This window comes from Equus quagga, chromosome 1, assembly GCF_021613505.1.
Source record: "Equus quagga isolate Etosha38 chromosome 1, UCLA_HA_Equagga_1.0, whole genome shotgun sequence".
Classification (NCBI taxonomy): domain Eukaryota; kingdom Metazoa; phylum Chordata; class Mammalia; order Perissodactyla; family Equidae; genus Equus; species Equus quagga.
The window spans coordinates 140,725,215-140,745,439 of NC_060267.1; the positions used below are offsets into that span (position 1 = coordinate 140,725,215).

The 20,225-nt window shown below is 41.9% G+C and overlaps 1 protein-coding gene and 1 long non-coding RNA gene across 3 annotated transcripts; both read right to left on the bottom strand.

The window, feature by feature from the left end:
- Positions 1-1,020: 1,020 nt before the first annotated feature.
- Positions 1,021-18,915, bottom strand: ZNF502 (zinc finger protein 502). Its single transcript, XM_046639123.1, has 4 exons — positions 17,206-18,915; positions 16,467-16,580; positions 14,412-15,927; positions 1,021-2,835 (listed from the first exon to the last, which is right to left on the bottom strand). The coding sequence occupies exons 2-4, from the start codon at positions 16,519-16,521 to the stop codon at positions 2,094-2,096; spliced, it is 2,313 nt and encodes a 770-aa protein (XP_046495079.1). The 5' UTR covers positions 16,522-16,580; positions 17,206-18,915; the 3' UTR covers positions 1,021-2,093.
- Positions 5,395-8,816, bottom strand: LOC124226197 (uncharacterized). 2 transcript variants are annotated; one of them, XR_006885243.1, is made up of 3 exons: positions 7,338-8,816; positions 7,009-7,180; positions 5,395-6,343 (listed from the first exon to the last, which is right to left on the bottom strand). It is a non-coding gene; the product is annotated as an uncharacterized LOC124226197 (long non-coding RNA). The 2 variants fall into 2 exon arrangements; XR_006885238.1 differs by having other exon boundaries at positions 5,395-6,008; positions 6,267-7,180.
- Positions 18,916-20,225: the final 1,310 nt, after the last annotated feature.

Below are 20,225 nucleotides of genomic sequence, written 5' to 3' on the forward strand. Positions count from 1 at the left end.
TACGTATTATTCATTTGTCTAAACCCAGAGCAGCACAAGTCTGGGGGTTAACCCTAATGTAAACTATGGACTTGGAGTGACAATGGTGTGACTGTGTAAGCTCATGGACTGTAACAAGTCTATCACCTGGTGCAGGATGTTGATAGTGGGGAGCTTGGACATACGTGTGAGGAGGGGGTACCTGGGAACTCTGTGTACTTTACGTTCAATCTTGCTATTTAAACTGCTAAAAAATAAAGTCTTTTTTTAAAAAAGGAGGGAAACATGTTTGCATATTTATAACCATCTATTTCTGGCAGGAAAACAAGAAACGGATAATACTGGTTGTCTAGAGCGGAGTAGGGGAAGAACTGGGTGGCTGGAAAGTTGGATTTCACTGTTAAACTTTTTGTACTTTTAGAATTTTAAACCATAAGCTTGTATTATCTAGCCAAAAAAAATAATGAAAATTTTAAGATGAAATAAAAAGGTTATATCCTCTGAAAATCCTAAGGCAATAATTTAAAATGATGAAAAAGCTTTATATACAAAGATGTTTCACTGCTGAGTTAATAATATTAGTAGTTAACAGGGGCACATACCACATGTCAAGCATTGCACTAAGTGGAGTAGCTGATTTATAAGAAAAAAATGGCATTAATTTAAATATCAAACAGTAGGAAAACAGGTCAATAAACTATGAACAGGTCAATAAAATGTTAGGCAGCCATTAAAATGAAGTTTATAGAAAGTCTACAGTAGTATGGCTAAATCCTTATGTTAAATCAAAAATCAAGATATAGTTCTGTATTTAGAACAATGATCATAGTTATTTTTTTTTAAAGGGAAGAAAGAAAAGCTAAATAGAAGAAAGGCTGGAATAAATATACTAAAGTAACTGTATTTGAAGGGTGAAAGCATGTCAGTTCAATTTTTTCCACTCTTCTCATTTTATGAATGTATTTCAACAAGCACACATTAAGTTGAAAAAATAAACCTTTACTTTTTTTTAATGGTTTTCACAATTTTGGTATCTCACACTTTAATGGAAAGGTTCAATGATGGAAAATTACCTGTATGTGAGTTTGGTACTATAAAAACAGAATTCCGATTGAGATTCAATTCTGACATTACCTGTTTGACTTTGAGCAAGTCTAAGTATTTTCTCTCTTTTTCTTTGACTTTCGAATGTGGAATATAGCTCCGACCTTCCTACAAAGGTACTGTTAGTGTTAGATGTGCTTGTTTACATTAAATAGTTGATTAGCATTGCAGGAAGCACCATCAAAAGTATCCTTTGATTTCTTTGCTTCTTTAGAGCTTTAACAAGCCATTCTTTGTTGTAAGTGAGGTACCCCCAACCCATACACATCCCCGACACTGTTCTCACCTTCCTTTGAAAGGCAGCTAGTTGTTGCTCAGTGCACCACCTGCTGGCGGCACCTGAGAATTCAATGTCTCCTACTTTCTCCTTCCCGTAATAGTTTAGTGTTTAAGACAAGTCAAGCCACATCCTCCTCAACGTGCTTATATTCTCTTCTCTCTTCCACCCCTCTCTATTCTCATGTGCCTTCTCCTCACCACCAGCCCCCAAACACACACAAAAGTCCTGCAATGGGAGTTTTTAATTCAGTTAGTTTCAGCAAGTCTCCCCTCTTCATGGCAAAGAGAAGGGTAGAGCTTGAAGTGAAATTAAATCCAATAATGTACATTCCAAGAATGTTCTTAAGGAAAAACACATTAGGAGAACAACAACAACAAAAAAACTAATGCTGAACTCTACTTATTTTCAACACCCAGATTTATAAACTTCCAGAACATGTATATCTCAAAACCAATTAATGGCGGGTTTTATTACATACTCATTTTATTCTCAAGACAACCCTAGTAAGTATCCTCATTATTGTCTGGGGGAGGTGGACCGAGGATCAGAGAGGATAAGGTCACACACCCATTAAGTGACAGACAAGGCATCAAACTCAAGGCTATTTAGTTCTGAGTCTATTTTCTTAGCTTTTAGGATACAGTGCCTCTTGTTCAACATACAAAACATTCATACCAGCTGAAAATTAAGATTAAGTCTTAAACTTAACACACTGGTCATGTCCCAAGTTTTATTGTCCAGCATGAAGCCTCTGATGCCGAACAAGCGCTGAACTGTGCCTAAAGGATTTCTCACATTCAACACATTCATAAGGTTTTTCTCCAGTATGAATTCTGTAATGTTCACTAAGGTGTGCTTGCTTGCGGAAAGTTTTTTCACACTCACTACACTTATAAAGTTTCTCTCCAGTGTGAGTTCTCTCATGTTCAACAAGCGAAGAGTTCTGAGTGAAGGCTTTTCCACATTCAGTACACGTGTAGGGCTTCTCTCCCGAATGGATTCTCTGATGCTGCATGAGGCATGCACTCTGATTGAAGGCTTTCCCACATTCTTTGCACTTATAAGGTTTATCTCCAGAATGACTTCTCTGATGACGCATAAGGCATATGCTCTGACTGAAGGCCTTGCCACATTCAGTGCATTTATAGGGTTTCTCTCCAGTATGAATTCGCAGGTGTTTAATAAGGGATGGACTCTGACAAAAGGCCTTGCCACATTCATTGCATTTATAGGGTTTTTCTCCAGTATGAATTCTCAGATGCTGAACAAGGACTGCTTTTGTTTGAAAGGCTTTCTCACATTCATTACATTTATAAGGTTTCTCTCCCGTATGAATCCTCAGATGTTGAGTAAGATTTGACCGTTTACAGAAACAAGTTCCACATTCACTACACACATAGGGCTTTTCTCCTGTGTGAATCCTCTGATGCTGGATAAGGGATGATCTCTGAGTAAAGAATTTTCCACATTCACTACAGTTTGAGGGTTTCTTCTGTGTGTGAAGTCTCTGAGGTTTCACTTGCAATGAAATCTGGCTGGAACTCATGCCGCTTGTAAAACAGCAAAGGGGCGTCTGTCCAATAGGTTCAGGTTTAGAGGAAGCTTTCTCTCAAATTCATGCTACTTATAGGGTACTTTCTCAAAGATGATTACAGCTAGAGTAACACTGTTCCCTGGGAAAGGTGTGTGTGTGTGTCTGTGTGTGTGCTGTCCTCTCAGTTATTCCTGCAGGATGTCCCCTCCTCTTCCTTGTTCAGCATGCACGTTCAACTTCTCCAAATGCGAACCCCTGATGACCAGGCTCTCTGACCCCCCACATCTTCCTCAAGTCATTTAACACTGTGCCATCAGGCTTGGTCTTGCCTGAAAAAAATTCACAAGGGAATATGTCCTCTGTATAGAACAGGGGACATGCATCGTGGAGTCTTGATTTTTATCCTCTTCTCAATAATAGAGAAAGGAGATCACAAATACCTGGGGAAAAGATTAGAATAGGTAATAGTGAGAAAGAGATTAAGTAGTGACAGGTCTTGGGAAAGCTGTAAAGTTCCCTATTGTGATTGATTCTGAAACACTCAAATACTAAAAACTAATCCAGGTAATTTAGGATCATCCAGAGTGATAAATAGTAGAAGAATGTGAAAGGGATAAGTACACTAATCTTGGGTAAATTAAGTGTTGGGGAAAATTACTACCTACCTATAGTCTCTAACTTGTCAAAATACAGGTGCAAAGTAATTATATTTCCTTAGGCTGCCTATAAGTAATATCTTGGCAGACCAGTGATAATTAAAGAGTTTTTCTTTCCAGATTTCAAATGGGATCCAGGCTATAACTTTTACTAGGTCTCTCTCACCAGTCCTTCCTTATTCGTTCACCTTGATAGGTGTCTCTTTGGACCTCTCTTTCTCTCTAAAACATTCAGCATCTATAGCTCTTCTCCTAGGTACAATTGGGAAATCCCTATGTTTGAAAACTAGAGTCCTGCTTACTGAAAGAAAATAAGATATCACTGTTTTGTTTACAGAAAAATAAGATAGAAGCAGTCCTTAGGGAAGAAGCTCCCACTGGACAGTAACTTCACTATAGCCTCGTGGTCCAGGTTCTGGCCCTCACCTCTGAAGCCAAAGAAATGCTTCAGAACCAGGTATATTCCAATCAGATTCACAAGGAGAATGATGTAGAACACAGGAAGTCACTTTGCTAATTTACAATGAAAAATCTTTATGCTCAATGTCCAGCTGGTTAACACATTCTCTCCACTATAGAAAAACTGTATGGGAACAAAGTGACCATCACCAGGACACTCCTTGGGAAGCAGAGAATGGGAGAAAGAGTGGAATACTTAGATGGTCTAAATGGCATCAAACTCTGAAACCCTGACATCCTGAATAAAGGCACACAGAATCAGAGAACGGAGATATTCAGCTCATCACCACACATCAGAGAACCTCTTCCCTGGACGGTGATGGAGACATGGACACATTCTTATTTGCCGAGGCCCTTTTTTATTTTAGTTTTCTAATTATACAAGTTACACATTAATATATCCTCACTTTAAAATATTTAGATAATATGGAAGTATTAGGATAAAACAGTAATTTTTATAACCATCACCACCACCCCCCACCCAAGCAAACCCATTCCATTCCCAGAGATTATCATTATTAAGTTTGGAGTATATTCTTTTTTCTACATATTTTTCTATACACATATAGCATTTGATTCTCTTTACATAAATAAAATCATTCTATAGGTGCTGCTATGCAATTTGCTTTTTTTCCTTCACCAAGGAATGTGTCTTCAAGATCGTTTCATGTTGGTATACACACACCGACTGGAGCTGATTGTCAGTTGGTCCACACTGGTGTATCTGCACAAATCATTCACAGTCAGAGACTGGTCCGATTGGGCAGTCTGTACCACACTGGTTGTTAAATACATTGACTATTTTGCCTGAACCTCTCTCTCTATCTTTATCTGCTGTATAAACTTCCAGTATGGGTATGCTATGTACAAAATAAACGCCAAGTAGTTTAAACAGCTAAACATAAAACCAAAACTCTAACCAGACTTTTACTTTCTTTATTTGTACTTTCCCCAAATAAAAAGTTTTTCTGGGGGCTGGCCCCGTGGCCGAGTGGTTAAGTTCGCGCGCTCCGCTGCAGGTGACCCAGTGTTTCATTGGTTCGAATCCTGGGCACGGACATGGCACTGCTCATCAAACTATGCTGAGGCAGCATCCCACATGCCACAACTAGAAGGACCCACAACGAAGACTATACAACTATGTACTGGGGGGCTTTGGGGAGAAAAAGGAAAAAAATTAGAAAAAAAAATCTTAAAAAAAAAAGTTCTGGGGCCAGCCCAGTGGTGTAGTGGTTAAATTTGTGTGCTCTACTTTGGCAGCCTGGGGTTTGCAGGTTCAGATGCCAGGTGCAGCCCTACACACTGCTCATCAAGCCACGCTGTGGTAGCAACCCACATACAATAGAGGAAGATGGGCACAGATGTTAGCTCAAGGATAATCTTCCTCAAGCAAAAAGAGGAGAGACAACAGATGTTAGCTGAGGACCAATCTTCCTCACCAAAAAATAAAGAAATAAAGAAATTTTCTTTTTCTTATCATACAAAGATTGCATGCTCATTCTATAAAACAGTTAGTTGTTAGTACAGAAATGAAAGTACTTGAAATCTTACTACCCAGAGAAAATAGCTGGTATTTTGATGAACTTTCTTCTACATGTACACATAGATAGACACATATGTGTACATATATTATGTGTATTTATTAGACTAGACTGAACTCTTCAGGACATGAATAGTCATGATCTATTCACAGAGTTCCCATAACCTAATATCCAGTTCACCCGGTGCTGTTCTTACTGAGTTTAACAGATACCCATACTCCACGTTGCCTTCTGATGGCCAATAACAATGGCAGTTGTGATTACTTGGGCTCTTGTTCCAAACAGGGCCAGGAGCCCACTGCATATTCTCTGAGGAAACAATCACCTTTGCAATGGGTCTTCCGATCATTTTCCCAGATCTGACCACTGCACATCAGTTAGCATCAGTTAAGGCATCAGTTAGCAGTTCAATGAGTGGTCTCACCAGACGACGGCAGAGGGGGTAGCTAGGGTTGCTACAGTTTAAATACATGTGACAAGAAATTAGTACATTCTATGATCTGTCCTATAACAAAATACCCCATGGCCTTCCTCCACAAAAAGGCCCCTCTCATGCTGACTTGAGGAAGATGGCCCCATTTCTGGGTGGTTCCATGTTTTCACTGTGCAGGGTCTAGGTGTAGTGGTCGCTGGTGGGTCCCACAACAGAGCTGCCACACTGTTGAAGGAGCACCAGCACGCGACCTGTCCTGGGCTGTCTAGATTTCACTTACCCAGAGACAAGCCGCTGGGAACACAAGCAACACTGGTTTGTCTCCTGGGGACTCTTCTCTTGAGGAAGGGCAGGAATCTGGGGCACGGAGGAAGGAGAGAGAGCACCCATAAATTGTCAGCCTACTTACTTCATACTCTTGATTCAGGGGGACCCAGGAATAGCCTACGCCTAACCAAATGACTAAGTCTGAACGAAAGAATATCACTGTTCTCCTAGAAGAGTATCACCAATGAGGAAAAAGTCAGTGAGTGTGCAGACTTCAGAGAGACTCGACAACGCACAAAGAGGGTAGGTGTTGCTAAGGATTAAGCATCCTGGGGTAAAAATTCCTCCACAACAGACAAGGTTGGAGCCCACCCCGTTCCTCAACCTAATGGTGAAGACATTGACTTGAAAAGTCAAACACCGGGGGCTACAGCAGAGGACAGTGAGACCAGCAGTGGACTGAGTCAAGAGGTCTGGATTCTAGTTTCCCCTCTGCCGCTAACTTCTTCAATGCCCTAAAGCAAGTCGCTCAATTTCAACTGTGATTTTTTTTTCTTATCTGTGAAATGAAAGATGATATCTAAAGTGCTCCCTCTAGCACTAACGTTCTGTGACTCTTTAATTCTAAAAACAGGTGGGAAAAAAAACCCTCAAATCAAGCCCTTCCAGTCTGTCTTTGATTGACGCCGGTTATGCAATTCATTTATCCGAAAAGCACTAACTGAGCAGCTACTGCATGTCAGCAGTGAGATCACCTCTTGTTGAGAACAGGCTGAGTCCACAGCAGGGAAACTCCCCAGTAGTTAGTCTCCCACAGTCAGAGGTTAAGACTGCCTCTGTGCGAGCAGAATCTCCAACAAAGGACGGGGGGAGTCTGTTCGAAGACGTTAGGGACCCCTCCTAAGAGGAAAGGTTTTGAGAACCCCTCTGAACAGAAAGGAAAGAACACTGTATTAAAAGGCAGGGATCTAGTTTCCAGTCTAAGCCACCTCAATCCACTAGCACCTCTTATTTGACAACGAACAAACTATCTTCAAACTTCTAGTCAAATTTTAATATTCAGGTCAACCGTGAACCACCATACCTGTTCCTTGTGGAAAACTTCCCTTCACCTTTCCAAGGCACTCCTTCCTCAACGTTTGGAAACAATTCCACACGTCTCTACTGTAGCACTTCAGTACTCTGATTATATTCTGTCTTCCTCCTAAACGCGGCCTGAAGACAAGTATAGCATGGGTTCTGGGGCTAGCATCTCTGGGTTTGAATCCCTGTTCCACCATGTATTAGCTAAATGATCTTGGGTAAGTTATTGAAACCTCCTGTGCTCCAGTTCTTTCAAATGTTAAATGGAAATAACTACTTCATAGGGTTGTGATGATACATAAATGAATGCATACATAGGACGCATTTAGGAGAAGACCGGCTGGTAACAAGTAGCACTTGCTGTTAAATTATTGAATCTATACGTCTTCATCCAGTACCTACTCTGTCGCTATTAAAGTAGAAAAACTGAAACAAAGGAAGCAGATAACTCTCACATACACCCGCGCAACTGTGTGAACTAGCAAAGCGTGGACTAGTATTCGGTCTGGAAATCAGAAAACGGAAGTACTCGGAAGTTCACTTGCTCGCTCAAGTACATACAAACGGAACCCAGGTCTCCGCCTCCCAGACAGAGCTCCGGAACAACCTTCTCCCTTCCCCCTGCAGGGCGAGCTGGCCCCGCCCCTGGGCCTCCGCTTCAAAGGTCCCTGCTCCCCGAAAGAAGAGGCGCTTCGGTCGGCCAGCCCCGGGTCTGCGAGAGGCGCCCGGGCGGGACCGCCGCAGCCCGGCTGGAAAGACACCGATTCCCAAAGGCTCCCGGGTGTGCCGCTCCGAGGAACCTCGCGACACTAGGGTATCTCGGCGCTCCCAGGCCGCCGGAACTAGTCCCCGGCGCTCCCGGCTGGCATGACGTCACCAGCCTGCGCCGCGGTCAATAACCACTGCCGTCTCCTCTCTAGGAACACGGGAACGGCTTCATCTCGGTGGTTCTTCCTCAGCTCAGGAGCCCCGGCTCCAGAAACAGTCCGCAAACCCATCTCAACATGCCCCTTCCCGGAATAAGGAAGCTAAAAGAAAGTGCGAGTGCGGGCCGACCACAAGGAGTTCTTACTATGGGTTAATTCATCCTCTAAGCCGATCACATTTATCTTCCTAAAAACTCTTCCATCACTGTCCTTTGGAGGTCCTCTCAAGCCTTTCACAAAGCTGGCTTCAATCTTCCTTACACTCTCACCGGCCAGAAAATTGGCCTCCTCAAGGAACGCCAAACACCCTGCTGCTTCAGGATCTTTGCTGAACACCTGACCAAAAGAATAAAAGCTCTGCTTTGGGCTTAAGTCCCAGATTCTCCGGATGTGAACTTGGGCAAGTTACTTTACCTGTTTTCCCTATTATAAAACAGACATAATAATGGGACCAAGTTTTATAGGGTTGTTGTGAGGATTAGATGAACTTAATTCATTTAAATTACCAAGTACTTATACTTAAAAGACTTTCGTCCTATAATTAGTTCCTCAAATCCCAGCCCCAGTCCCCGTCGTTCTGCGTTGGCTTCCCTGACCTTTCCAGCCTTCAAGGTGGTGCCCCTGTCCCCGTTTGGCAAAACTTCACATCTAGCTGGTCCTTCAGGAAATACCTGCACACTAGGGCTCTTCCTGCCAGGCGTATTCCAGGAGTAAAGGCATGGACAGCAGGGCGCCTGACTCACTTCCAGGCATCCCTGCTGATCTCAAGCTCAGAAGAATAGGGCTGTTTATCACCCTATCCCTGGTGTGCAGTAAGTGGGCACTAAGTAAATACTTGAATGAGTGAGATGCAGGGGCCGGCCCATGGCCAAGTGGTGAAGTTCATGCCCTCGGCTTCGGCGGCCCAGGGTTTCGCCGGTTCGGATCCTGAGCGCAGACATGGCACCATTCATCAGGTCATGTTGAGGCGGCACCCCCATATAGCACAACCAGAAGCAGGCACAACTAGAATATACAACTACATACCTGGGGGCTTTGGGGAGAAGGAAAAAAACCCAAAAGATTGGCAACAGATGTTAGTGCAGGTGCCAATCTTAAAAATAAATGAGATGCGGCAGAGAAGTTTTCTCAAAATAGAGTCTCTAAAGACTCTCTTAGGAGGCTGAAATCAGGAGTGCAGATGCCTCAGACTGAGACCATTGCTCACCATCTTCAGCTGAAAGGGGATCCTTTGTAGAACTGTCACCTCACATACCAGGGAACAAAAATGTAGAGCTTGCCTTACTTTTTACCAGGTGTCAGTCACATTCTCAGCACCTCTTTGGAACCAGGTAGCAAGTTCTTCTCCCTAGCCCTAACATCTCATAGGCCAGACAGCCTAGGCCTAATCATTTTTTCCCCTTTTAGGCTTCAAAGGATCTCTAAATTTGCAGGCTTTGCTGTGTGGAAACTAACCCTGGAGGGGGTACCCTAGGCAGAGCAGGCTACTAGAAACAGGAAACTGGCACTTAACAGCAGTTTGGGCTGAGCTTCTTTCACTGACAGGTGGAAAATGGATGGGAAGGTTGGACACCAAAAACATTCCACAAAACTACAATGACATTAGCCTTGCTGTGGCCAGTAGCTAAAGGGGAGTAAACCTGAATCTACCTGGGGTCAAGGCTAGATTTCTCCATTACGTAGGAAGGCAGGTCAAAATGCAAAATAAACTTATTTTTCACCCTCACTTACGCACAGGAAGGTCTGATTCTGAGGGCCAAAAAGCTTCTTGACCTAAAGTGAGCTCCTCCCGTCCTCACGATTAGGGCAAGGTTGGAGCTACAAGTGGTCAATATACTTGTGTCTTATAAGACAAAAATAATGAGCCATCATGGAGCAGAGGTACAACCAATAAAGAGAAATCTGAAGGAAAAGAGAGAAAGGACACCAGAGTTTCACTTTCATCTGACACTTACTAGTGTGTGATCTTGGGCAAGTCCAACCACCTTTCTGTTTTCTCTTTTGTTGCTTTGAGGATCTGATATAGCCTCATCCCATGTCCTTCTGAAGTCACAAATTTAATTTCAGCACTCTGAGAATAAGCAATACATTCCAGTTCTTTCTCATTCTAGGGCCTGAGGAAAGCCACAAGCTCAGGGAGTGCTTCCACATTGGGATTTCTAAGCTCAACTGCTCTCCTGCCAGGCCAGCATCACTGTTCAGTTCTTGCCTATCTTATATAATGGACAGTCCTGTTGATATAGCTCTGCATCTACAGCTGCATGTAATTCTCTCTTCCTGTTGACCCTGACATCAACATATCTGAAAGCACTTTGTTAAACTGTGATAGGATGTTTAAATGCCTAATTTCTAAGAAAATATATTTTTCTTTGCTACAAAATGTTACTTTTTCTTATGGGATCCTCTGCTTAATAGAACCACCATACACTATGTATCCTGAGGAAGAGTTCCGAATTCTTGCTCCTGGCAAGCACTTCCTGGTCACACTCATGTGCTCACTATGCCTCCTTTCTGCTGGTAACTCTGGACCCAAGTCACAACCTGTAGGTTGGCATAAAGAAACGTCCAACTCAATATTTTAGTTGAGCTCAACAAATATTTACTGAGCACCTTCTAAGTGCCAAAGACTGTGGACACAAACGTGAATAAATATCACATGGCCCCTGCCCTGATGGAGCTGACAGATCAGTGAGAAGAGAAAGATTTGCAAACAAGCCATTACAGTGTAACATGATAAATAAAATGATGAAGACACAAAACACAGAAACAGTTAAAAATAAGTGAGGTGAGAGACAGCTTTAAGGTGATGTTGCCTGAGCACATTCCTAAGTGACAAATGGGATCTTTCCAGGCAAGCAGAAGCAAGAAAGGGAATTGAGGCAATAGGAACAGTATGTGCAGAGATGCCAAAGCAGAGTCCAGGGATGATGTAGAACGAGAGGAATCTGCACTACGGCGATGTAGGCATGCGCCAGATGAGGGGTCTCCGATGCCACCTTAGGAGGCCAGGACTGGGGCTGGCCCTGTGGCCAAGTGGTTAAGTTCACGTGCTCCGCTTCGGAGGCCCAGGGTTCCACCGGTTTGGATCCTGGGCATGGACATGGCACTGCTCATCATGAGGTGGCATCCCACCTGCCACAACTAAAAAAATACATATACAACTATGTACCGGAAAAATAAAATCTTAAAATAAAAGAGACTAGGACTTCATTCTGAGAGAGAACAACAGAGCTCCTAAGTTATGTCTTGCAAAGACCATTCAGAAGAAATGTGAAAGATGGCTTATTGGGGCAAGAAACTTGAAGACTGGTGAGGAAAATTAAAAAATAGTCTAGGAAATAAAATGGGGAGCTGGACTATAGCAATAACAGTGAAGATGGCTTCCAGATTTAGGAGATAATGTCAACCGGATATAATGGTTCACTACACATGAAGACTGAATAAGAGGGAAGACTGAGGAAGAGGGCAATTCCTAGGTTTGGGGCCAAGCTGGAGTGACTAGGCAGATGGTGGGCCAGCAACTGAGAGAAAATCAGGAAGCGTGAGTGTGAGGACATGGGATGAGGGCAGTGGGAAGACGACTTCCTTTCCTACTTATTTCTCCAGGAAGTGAAAATGGTACCAGACTCTTAGCCTGATGATTAAAAACTCAGAGTTGTGTTCATTCCATTTTAGGAAATCTTTCTAACAAGAACTTAGATATCTTTCACCCCTAAGGTTTTCCCATTTCTTCCTCAGGAAAACTCTCCCTATCCTCTCTAATCTCCACTCAGGACTCCAGATAGCAGTGTATAAATATTACAGGTATACCTTGTTTTAGTGCGCTTCGCAGATTTGTTTTTTACAAGACCCTCCACCAGCAAAAAGATTATGACTCCCTGGCAGCTCAGATGATGGTCAGCATTTTTTAGCAATAAAGTACTTTTTAATTAAGGCACATACGTTGTTTTTTAGACATAATACTATTGCACACTTAACAGACTACAGTGTAGTGTAAACATAGCTTTTATACACACTGGGAAACCAAAAAATTTCTGCCACTCGCTTTATTGCAATATTCGCTTTATTGCGGTGCTCTGGAACCAAACCCGCAATACCTCCAAGGTATGCCTGTATCTAATTACCTACAGATCAGGAAGTTCCTAAAGTTTTTGGTGAGCAAAGCTTGATTAAAATATATTAATTCAACTAGTAAATATTTAATGAAATTTACTATGTGCCAGCAATGAATTCTATAGTGTAATTTCTCACTTGGAAAGTATAAACACATTGATAGTTGCTTTCTGTAGACTATGTTTTTCCATGAGCATAAAATATAAAGTTTTCATAGCATTATTTTTGCCCATAAGGTATTAATTTACTCAATTATGAAATGCCCTGTGCAAAGGTTTGAGAATATAATGTTCACAGCTGGAGAGGCTAAAGTGTAGGATATTTCTGCCACATTCCCATTAATGGTTAACTAATGACCCAAAGCAATGCTGACAAGACAATTGTTCTGGAAGAAAATCAATGCCGAGTTCCAAATAACCAACCATTCCAGAAGCAACTTACTTGTGTTGTTTTTAATAGTTGTATTTTAAAAACTGTGTGAGCTTCAGAGTATAAAAACTATTTCAAATATCAAAGGCTATCTTCACTTACTCTTCTAGACTGAATCTCTGGGCAGCAATTAAAAACATGAAAAGGAGTAGAGGAATAAAGGGGAAAACAGGCCCTTTCTCTCGAAAGAATAAAATACCATCAAAGTCAGTGGAAAACCATGCCATGTGGATTTTCAGGGATTTGAAGAGGAGGCGATTCTCTAGAACTCTTTCCAAATTCATCCCATGAGAAGTGTTTCCCTACATACGCCTAGCCTGCAGGGAAGGGTAAATATCCAGGAACAAGACAGTCCCAATAAAAACAGACACATCTGAGATCTAAGGAATCTATGGTTATAGCCACCAATGGCATCATTACATGAAACCTAGCATTCCCCACTACAGTGATCAACTCTCTCTTAAGGACTGGTCCAGCAGCCCCCACCTCCAGCCAACCTACACAGCTGTCTTTCCTCATCACTAATACTCTCTCCTTCTTAAAGGCCAAAAAATCAAGTCTCACTTTGTTTGGACACTGTTAACCTTATGGGTTCTTCTCCTCTGGTCCCCGCAAACCAGTGGCCCAGCCAAACTTACAAGAGACAAGTGTACCCCTTATCCAGGGCAGGGATATGTGGTGGCCTGATCAGTCACACACAGGCTTCCTGTTCTGAGGCCTCTCATCACCAGCAGCCTAGCACAGACCATTTCCCTCCAGGTAAGCCAATACGCCTCTGGGACAGAGCTTGGGCATTCCTCTCCTTGGCCCTCTGAGCAAATCTGATGCCCCTCCTACATACTGGAATCATTCAAAAGAGGTCTCTCTTGACCTGCTACCTTCCTAGCCCCAAGTCACCTTCCAGCTTGAAAGGATCAGGAGAGACCTCCCTCACATAAAACACTTCTTCACCAACATCTGTACAGATCAGTCCACTTCTTGTCACATATACCCTTATTTGGTGAATGGGTGGATTCCTTGTTTGTCATGTGCTTCTGTCTCTCTGTCATGGGACCACTTCCATAGATGGGCAGTCTCTTCCACAGCAGCATGGTCAGAGCTGCCTGAGACATCTGGAGGCTAGTAGCACTACCTCAGAACTGCTGCCGCTTTCATAATGACAATCAGTGTTTGGAAAGCACCTAAGCCTACTGGCCAGTGAAGACAGATGACAAGTTGAGAAGCTGGGGCAGGGGTGTACTAAGGAGAAAACAAGTGATAACAACAAATGGCACCTCAAGGTATGAGTCACACGGGGACAGAGGAGTGGCAAGCAGCAAGAATTTATGTGAAAAGCAGGATCTTCCTTTCTACCCTATATTCCCAGATGCCCACCTGCAGGAGGCTCTGCCTTCTTCAAGCTTCCTCCTCCATTTCTGGAAATACTCTTCGGAGTGCAGTAGCCAAGCCTCCTTCGTCTTTCCCTCCAGGAACTCTACTTGCCCCTCTCCCTGCAGCCAGATTCCTAGTCACTCTTCCCAGAGAAACTGTCATCACCTAAATGCCAGGTTTATTCACCACTGTGAAGTTTCTGATGTCTGAAAAGGACTGAACTATGTCTGAAGAACTTTCCACATTCAATGCATTCATAAGGCTTCTCACCAGTGTGAATCCTGTAATGTTCACTAAGGTGTGCATACTTGCGGAAGGTTTTCTCACACTCACTACATTTATAGAGCTTCTCACCAGTGTGAGTTCTATGATGTTCAGTGAGAGATGAGCTATGAGCAAAGGCTTTCCCACACTCTTTACATTTATAGGGCTTCTCTCCAGTATGAATTCTCATATGCTGAGTGAGGCAGGTATTCTGATTAAAGCCCTTCCCACATTCAGTGCATTTATAGGGTTTTTCTCCAGTGTGACTTCTCTGATGCCGAATAAGGCAAATGCTCTGAATGAAGGCTTTGCCACATTCACTGCATTTGTAGGGTCTCTCCCCTGTATGAATTCTCTGATGCTTAGTGAGGGGAGTGCTCTGAGTAAAAGCTTTGCCACATTCCTTACATTTATAGGGTTTCTCTCCAGTATGAATTCGCTGGTGTTTAATAAGGGAGGGGCTCTGACAAAAAGCCTTGCCACATTCCTTACATTTATAGGGTTTCTCTCCAGTATGAATTCTCTGATGCTGAGACAGGTTTGCCTTTGTTTGGAAAGTTTTCCCACATTCATCACATTTATGGGGTTTTTCCCCAGAGTGGATTCTCTGATGCTGTGTAAGATTTGAGTGTTTGCGAAAAGAAGAGCCACATTCATTGCATAAGTAAGGTTTCTCACCAGTGTGAATCCTCTGATGATGAATGAGGTGTGTGTTCTGATTGAATGCCTTCCCACACCTATTACATTTATAAGGTTTCTCTCCAGTGTGAATCCTCTGATGTTCAGTGAGATGTGAATGATTGCGGAAAGAATTCCCACACTCATTACATTTATAAGGTTTCTCTCCAGTGTGGATTCTCTGATGCTGAGTGAGAAACGATCGACATCGAAATGTTTTCCCACATTGCTCACATCCATATGGTTTCACTCCAGTGTGAATTCTTTGATGTTGAACAAGAAATGAACTACGACTAAAGGCTTTCCCACATTCCTCACATGCATAGGGTCTCTCTCCAGTATGAGTTCTCTGATGTTGGGTAAGAGATGAGCTCTGAGTAAAAGTTTTTCCACATTCGTTACATTTCCAAGACTTTTTCTGTGTGGAAAGGGCTGGACATTTACCCTGGTCTGAAATCTCATTGGTGTGTATGCTACTTGTCTCCCACTGATGTAAGCTCTCTTCCGTAGAAACCCTGAGATGTTTAACAAGGCTTGAGGTCAAAAGCAAGCTTTTTTCAAAATGATATTCTTGGCTAAACATCTCAGGAGGGGCTTCTTTGTGGATGAAAGTTATTTCCCCAAAACCTCCTTCCTGGAAAAGGCCTGGCCCAGGAAACTCTCGGGGAGAGTTTCCCTTCATGCTCTCACATCCATATGCTTCTTCGAATGCAGAATCCTGGTATTCATCCTCTTGGAGTCTCTTTGCTACCATCCCTGGTGAATCAATTACAGAGACATCCTGCTCTGAAGTAGTCTTGTTCACCCAACCTGAAAGAAACCATCAGAATGAATACCTCTTGCAGAGGGCGGAGTGGAGGCCCCTGACATTCTGGGACATAACTTTGACAGGTCTCAGTAATGGCCAATGAGTAAGGACCAATAAAAGCAAGTGGGGCAAGTAACTCAAAGTTGCAAATGGTGGAAGAGATCTGCACCAGGGTAAGGTGATCACCATGGAGGAACTCCATAGAAAGGGCAGCTACAGACACCCAGGGAGTGAGAGAACCAGAGATAATGGAGATAAAGGGAAAACAACAAAAAACAGGCTAATGATTATGGCAAGACAGGAAACATGATGGTTTATATTCAAAGAATAGATGGTGGGAGAATGTAAAAGGGCAAATGCTGGAAATGAGAGAGATAAAATGAGTACTGGTGAAAAGCTGGCACCAAGAGATGCTCACCCATGTCTGCCCCCAACACTCCTAGAAGAGAAGGTAATTCTATCTCCTGAGCCTTGTTCAGTTTCTCTTGGAAAATTCCAAAGCCCTGCTGTTTCTCCCACTGGTTGTCCCCTGCTCACTCACCTGGACAAATCTCTCTTCCAATCTCTCTCTCTTCAGCTCCATGCATATTCAACATCCACAAATCTTCTCTTTGCTTTGATTGTAAAACACTTCAAGGGTGGAAAACTGGGAGCCCTGCTCACAGGGGAAAAAAGGTGGGGGAGGGGATATCACTATCCCAGTAAACAGAAAAATGAGCAAGAGCTGTTGCCTAAGGACATTAGCTAATAGCTCACATAAAACCCGTCAGGAGAGTAATGTGACTGCATCAGCAAGAACCAGGGTTGGCTTCCAGTCTTCTAAGTTCACAAACTCCATTTGTCAGCTGGCCAAAAAGTGACAGCCAGACAGACTGACATACTAGCAAACACCCAAGTGCTTGATAAGTACATCAGACTGTTATTTATAATGATAAAGATAACTATGAAGTGGACAAAAATATTCATGTCAATTAGTGCACTCTGTCCATTATACAATAATCTATATGAACAGTCAATGACTATAGTCAGAAGCTGCATGGGGAAATGGCCTCACAACAAGGCTAATGCATTAAATCTGATCCACGCACCTCCACTATATGCCAAGGAGCTGAATAGTAGCTATGAAACTCTATTTGATACAACCTAGAGACACACTGATTGTCCTTTCTTCTAGATGTCATATCAATTAAACAGTTTTTCTTCAGGCACAGCTCAATATAAGACTGTAGGCTGCAGTTTAAAAAAACAACACTTTAATTGTGAAATAATTTTTGACTTACAAAAGATTTGCAAAAATAGCACAGAGAGTTTCTGGTGTTTGGAACGTCAAAATCACAACTGTTCATCCAAAAATATCTCTCCATATAATCCTGAAGTGAGAAGTAGAATTGGCAGCATTATTTCAAGGAAACAAAGACAGAGAGATGGTTTTACCATAATCAAGAGCTTAGGAGGCAGGAAAGAATAGGATGAATCTGCTGAAGTACATAACAAGGCTGGTCCTGATCAAGGTCTGTGCCTCTGTGTTGAGTTTTAAAGGTTTAAGAGGATCCTGTCTGGGATTTCCTAATCCTCTTCCTTAGGAGGAGCATAAAGGGGACCCACTGCGCAATCCTACAGCGACTCATGTGGTACAGTGTGGTTTGGGTATAATCAGAGGTAGACAGTGGAGAAAAAGTCAGACATGCCCCTACCTGCCCAGAGCTTACAGCACAGCTAGGCAAAGACACTAAACCAGTAATTACAAATATGCAAATTACAAAAGTAGAAATATGGGGTGCTATGGGATGTAGAGCAGAGGGGACCTAATCTAGTCTGAGAAAGAAAGCCTTTCTGAAAGAGATAAATAGGAATTAGATAAAGAGGGAAAAGAATGTATCAGAGAAATAAAACAGAATATACAAAATGAATCAAGCCCAATACTTTGGAAAAATAAAAGAGATCCAGTATCACAAAGTATTAAGCATATTAATTAAGCATATAAGATATGAAACTTGAGGCAAGCAAAGGCCAGATCAAATATAATCCTGCAAATCATTTTAGGGAATTTGCCCTAAAGCGAGCAGAAAGCCATAAAAGGGGTTTGGAAAAAAAAAGTGACATGATTAGATCTGCTGTTTAAAAAAAAAAAAAAAAAAAAACACATCCTTCTGTCCAACGTGTAGAGAAAAAGTCTGCAGAAGGGGTAGAAGGTGGGGAGCCAAGGTATAGGGTGGAAGACCCCTTGGGAGGTCGTTTCCGCAGTCCACTAAGGCGACTGGACCACCTAAGAGACAGAGTCCACAGGATTGGATGAATTTGGGGGCAGGTATAAGGGACAGGGAGAAGTCAAGGATGATTTGCCGGTTTTTGGCTTGAGTGACAACAGTGACCTTTACTGAGTGTGGGAACACAGGTTTGGGGAGGAAGAAGATACATTTAGTTTTGAAATACCCACAAAGAAAGTAGGCATAAGGATCTGGAATAGAGGAGAGAGGTGTGGGCTGAAAACTTACAGAGTTTTTGTCATAAAGGGAGTAAGTGCAATCTTGGGAGTAACAGATAAAATCATCACAGGAGTGTGGCTAGGAAAACCTCAACAGTGAGTTTACACATTTAAAAGGAAGTTTAACTCTGGATTTTGATTTCAGAGATTCCTAATACCATTAGAGAAATAAATAGAAGAATTGAATATGTAATAGAGTTTGCATTTCTAATCATAAAAATTTGATTATTCATAAATCATGTTGGAACTGTTGCTTAAATACCTGGAAAAAAACACTTAGTGAGATTCCTACTTCACACCACATACCAAAATAGATCTAAACTGATTAAAAGGTTAAGTGTAAAAATATGAAACCACATAATAAAATACTGACAAATGATTGCTTTTAAGGTTAGGAAAGACTTTTAAGCATTATGCAAAAAAGCACAAACTACAAAGGACAAAACTGCATAACTTTGGCCACGGAAAAGCAATAGTCTCTACATCCAAAATACAAGTAAAATTCAAAGAGAATCTAGGAAAAGTATTTTTGATCTATACATCAAGGAGTAGATAGATCTAATAGATAAAAGACTTCTCATTAATGAGCGAGGAAAAAAGATGCATTGACAGAAAAATGAGGAGTATAACAAATACACCAAGAATTATGAAAGGCCAATAAATACATCAAAGCAAAATTCCGTCTTGGTGGTAATCAAAGAAATGGAAACTGAAAGAATGAAAAATCAATTTTTATACCAAATTGGAAATTTTCTTTTTAATGCTGAAATTCAAGACTGGCAAAGGTGCAGGGAAAGAGAGCTTCTCATACGCCACCAGTGCGAATGGAAACCGGTACCATCTTCCTAGTGTGCTGATAAGCATTCAATAAACAGAAACTATTATGAATACACAGATATACACAAAACACATACACACAAAAAGGACAGGCGAATACCTGCCAAAATGTTCACACACTGATCTCCAGGTCATTTAACAGGGTTACTTTACTTTGTCCTCTATACTCTTCTATGTATTTCATTTTCCCTACAATAAACATATATTACTTTTATAGTCACAGAAAGTTACTTAAAAAATGACAGATCTCACTCACAGGTTTCAACACCCCCAAAAAAAACCAGAAACAAAAACGACAAATGCCAGATCCAATGGACACGGTATTGGCCTTCCATTCAGAGTAAGATTAAAGTGAACTGGATTGGGAGTCAGGAGACTGCTCTGTCATAGCCCGGGTGAGTGGGCCTACATGACAGGCTATTTATCTGAAAAACATGACAATTTAGATAATATCCATGAGTCCTTCCAGCTCTAACATTCTGTGAATACTTGACTAAATGATTTAATTCACATAAAGCATTTATAAGGATATCTGCCATGGGGTATGCACTCAACAGGGATTAGGCATTATTATTATGTTTGCTATTAAAACCTATGGAGAAGAAAATACATCTTGGTGACAACCACTCTCCTCTAACTGTGGATCACCTGAGTTGTTGGCAGTTTGTTCATGTCAAGCTGCAAACTTTTTCTGTAAATATTCTGAAAGTAAATATTTTATGTATTGTGGGCTAAACGAGCTATATGTTCTCTCTCCCTCTTTCTGTCATAAATATTCAATTTTGCCTTTGTAGTTTGAAAACAGAACTAGACAACATGTAAATGAATGAGCTTGGCTGTATTTCAGTAAACTTTTTTGACAAAAGCAGGTGGTAGACCAAATTTGGCCCTTGGGCCATAGTTTGCTGAGCCTCTGGTCTCTAAGTTTCCCAGAAAGGAAGGTACAGGTGCTTCCACAAATGCCTAGTGTGGAATAAT

What these genes read in the sequence shown, in the direction of transcription:
- ZNF502 (XM_046639123.1), bottom strand. Translation starts at nt 16,521, where the DNA reads ATGTTGAATATGCATGGAGCTGAAGAGAGAGAGATTGGAAGAGAGATT. An exon ending in TGGAAGAGAGATTTGTCCAG is followed by an intron (nt 15,928 to 16,466) that starts GTGAGTGAGCAG and finishes GGTTTCTTTCAG; the next exon opens with GTTGGGTGAACAAGACTACT. An exon ending in GAATGCATTGAATGTGGAAA is followed by an intron (nt 2,836 to 14,411) that starts GTTCTTCAGACA and finishes CTCAAACTGTAG; the next exon opens with TGAATGTGGAAAATTCTTTA.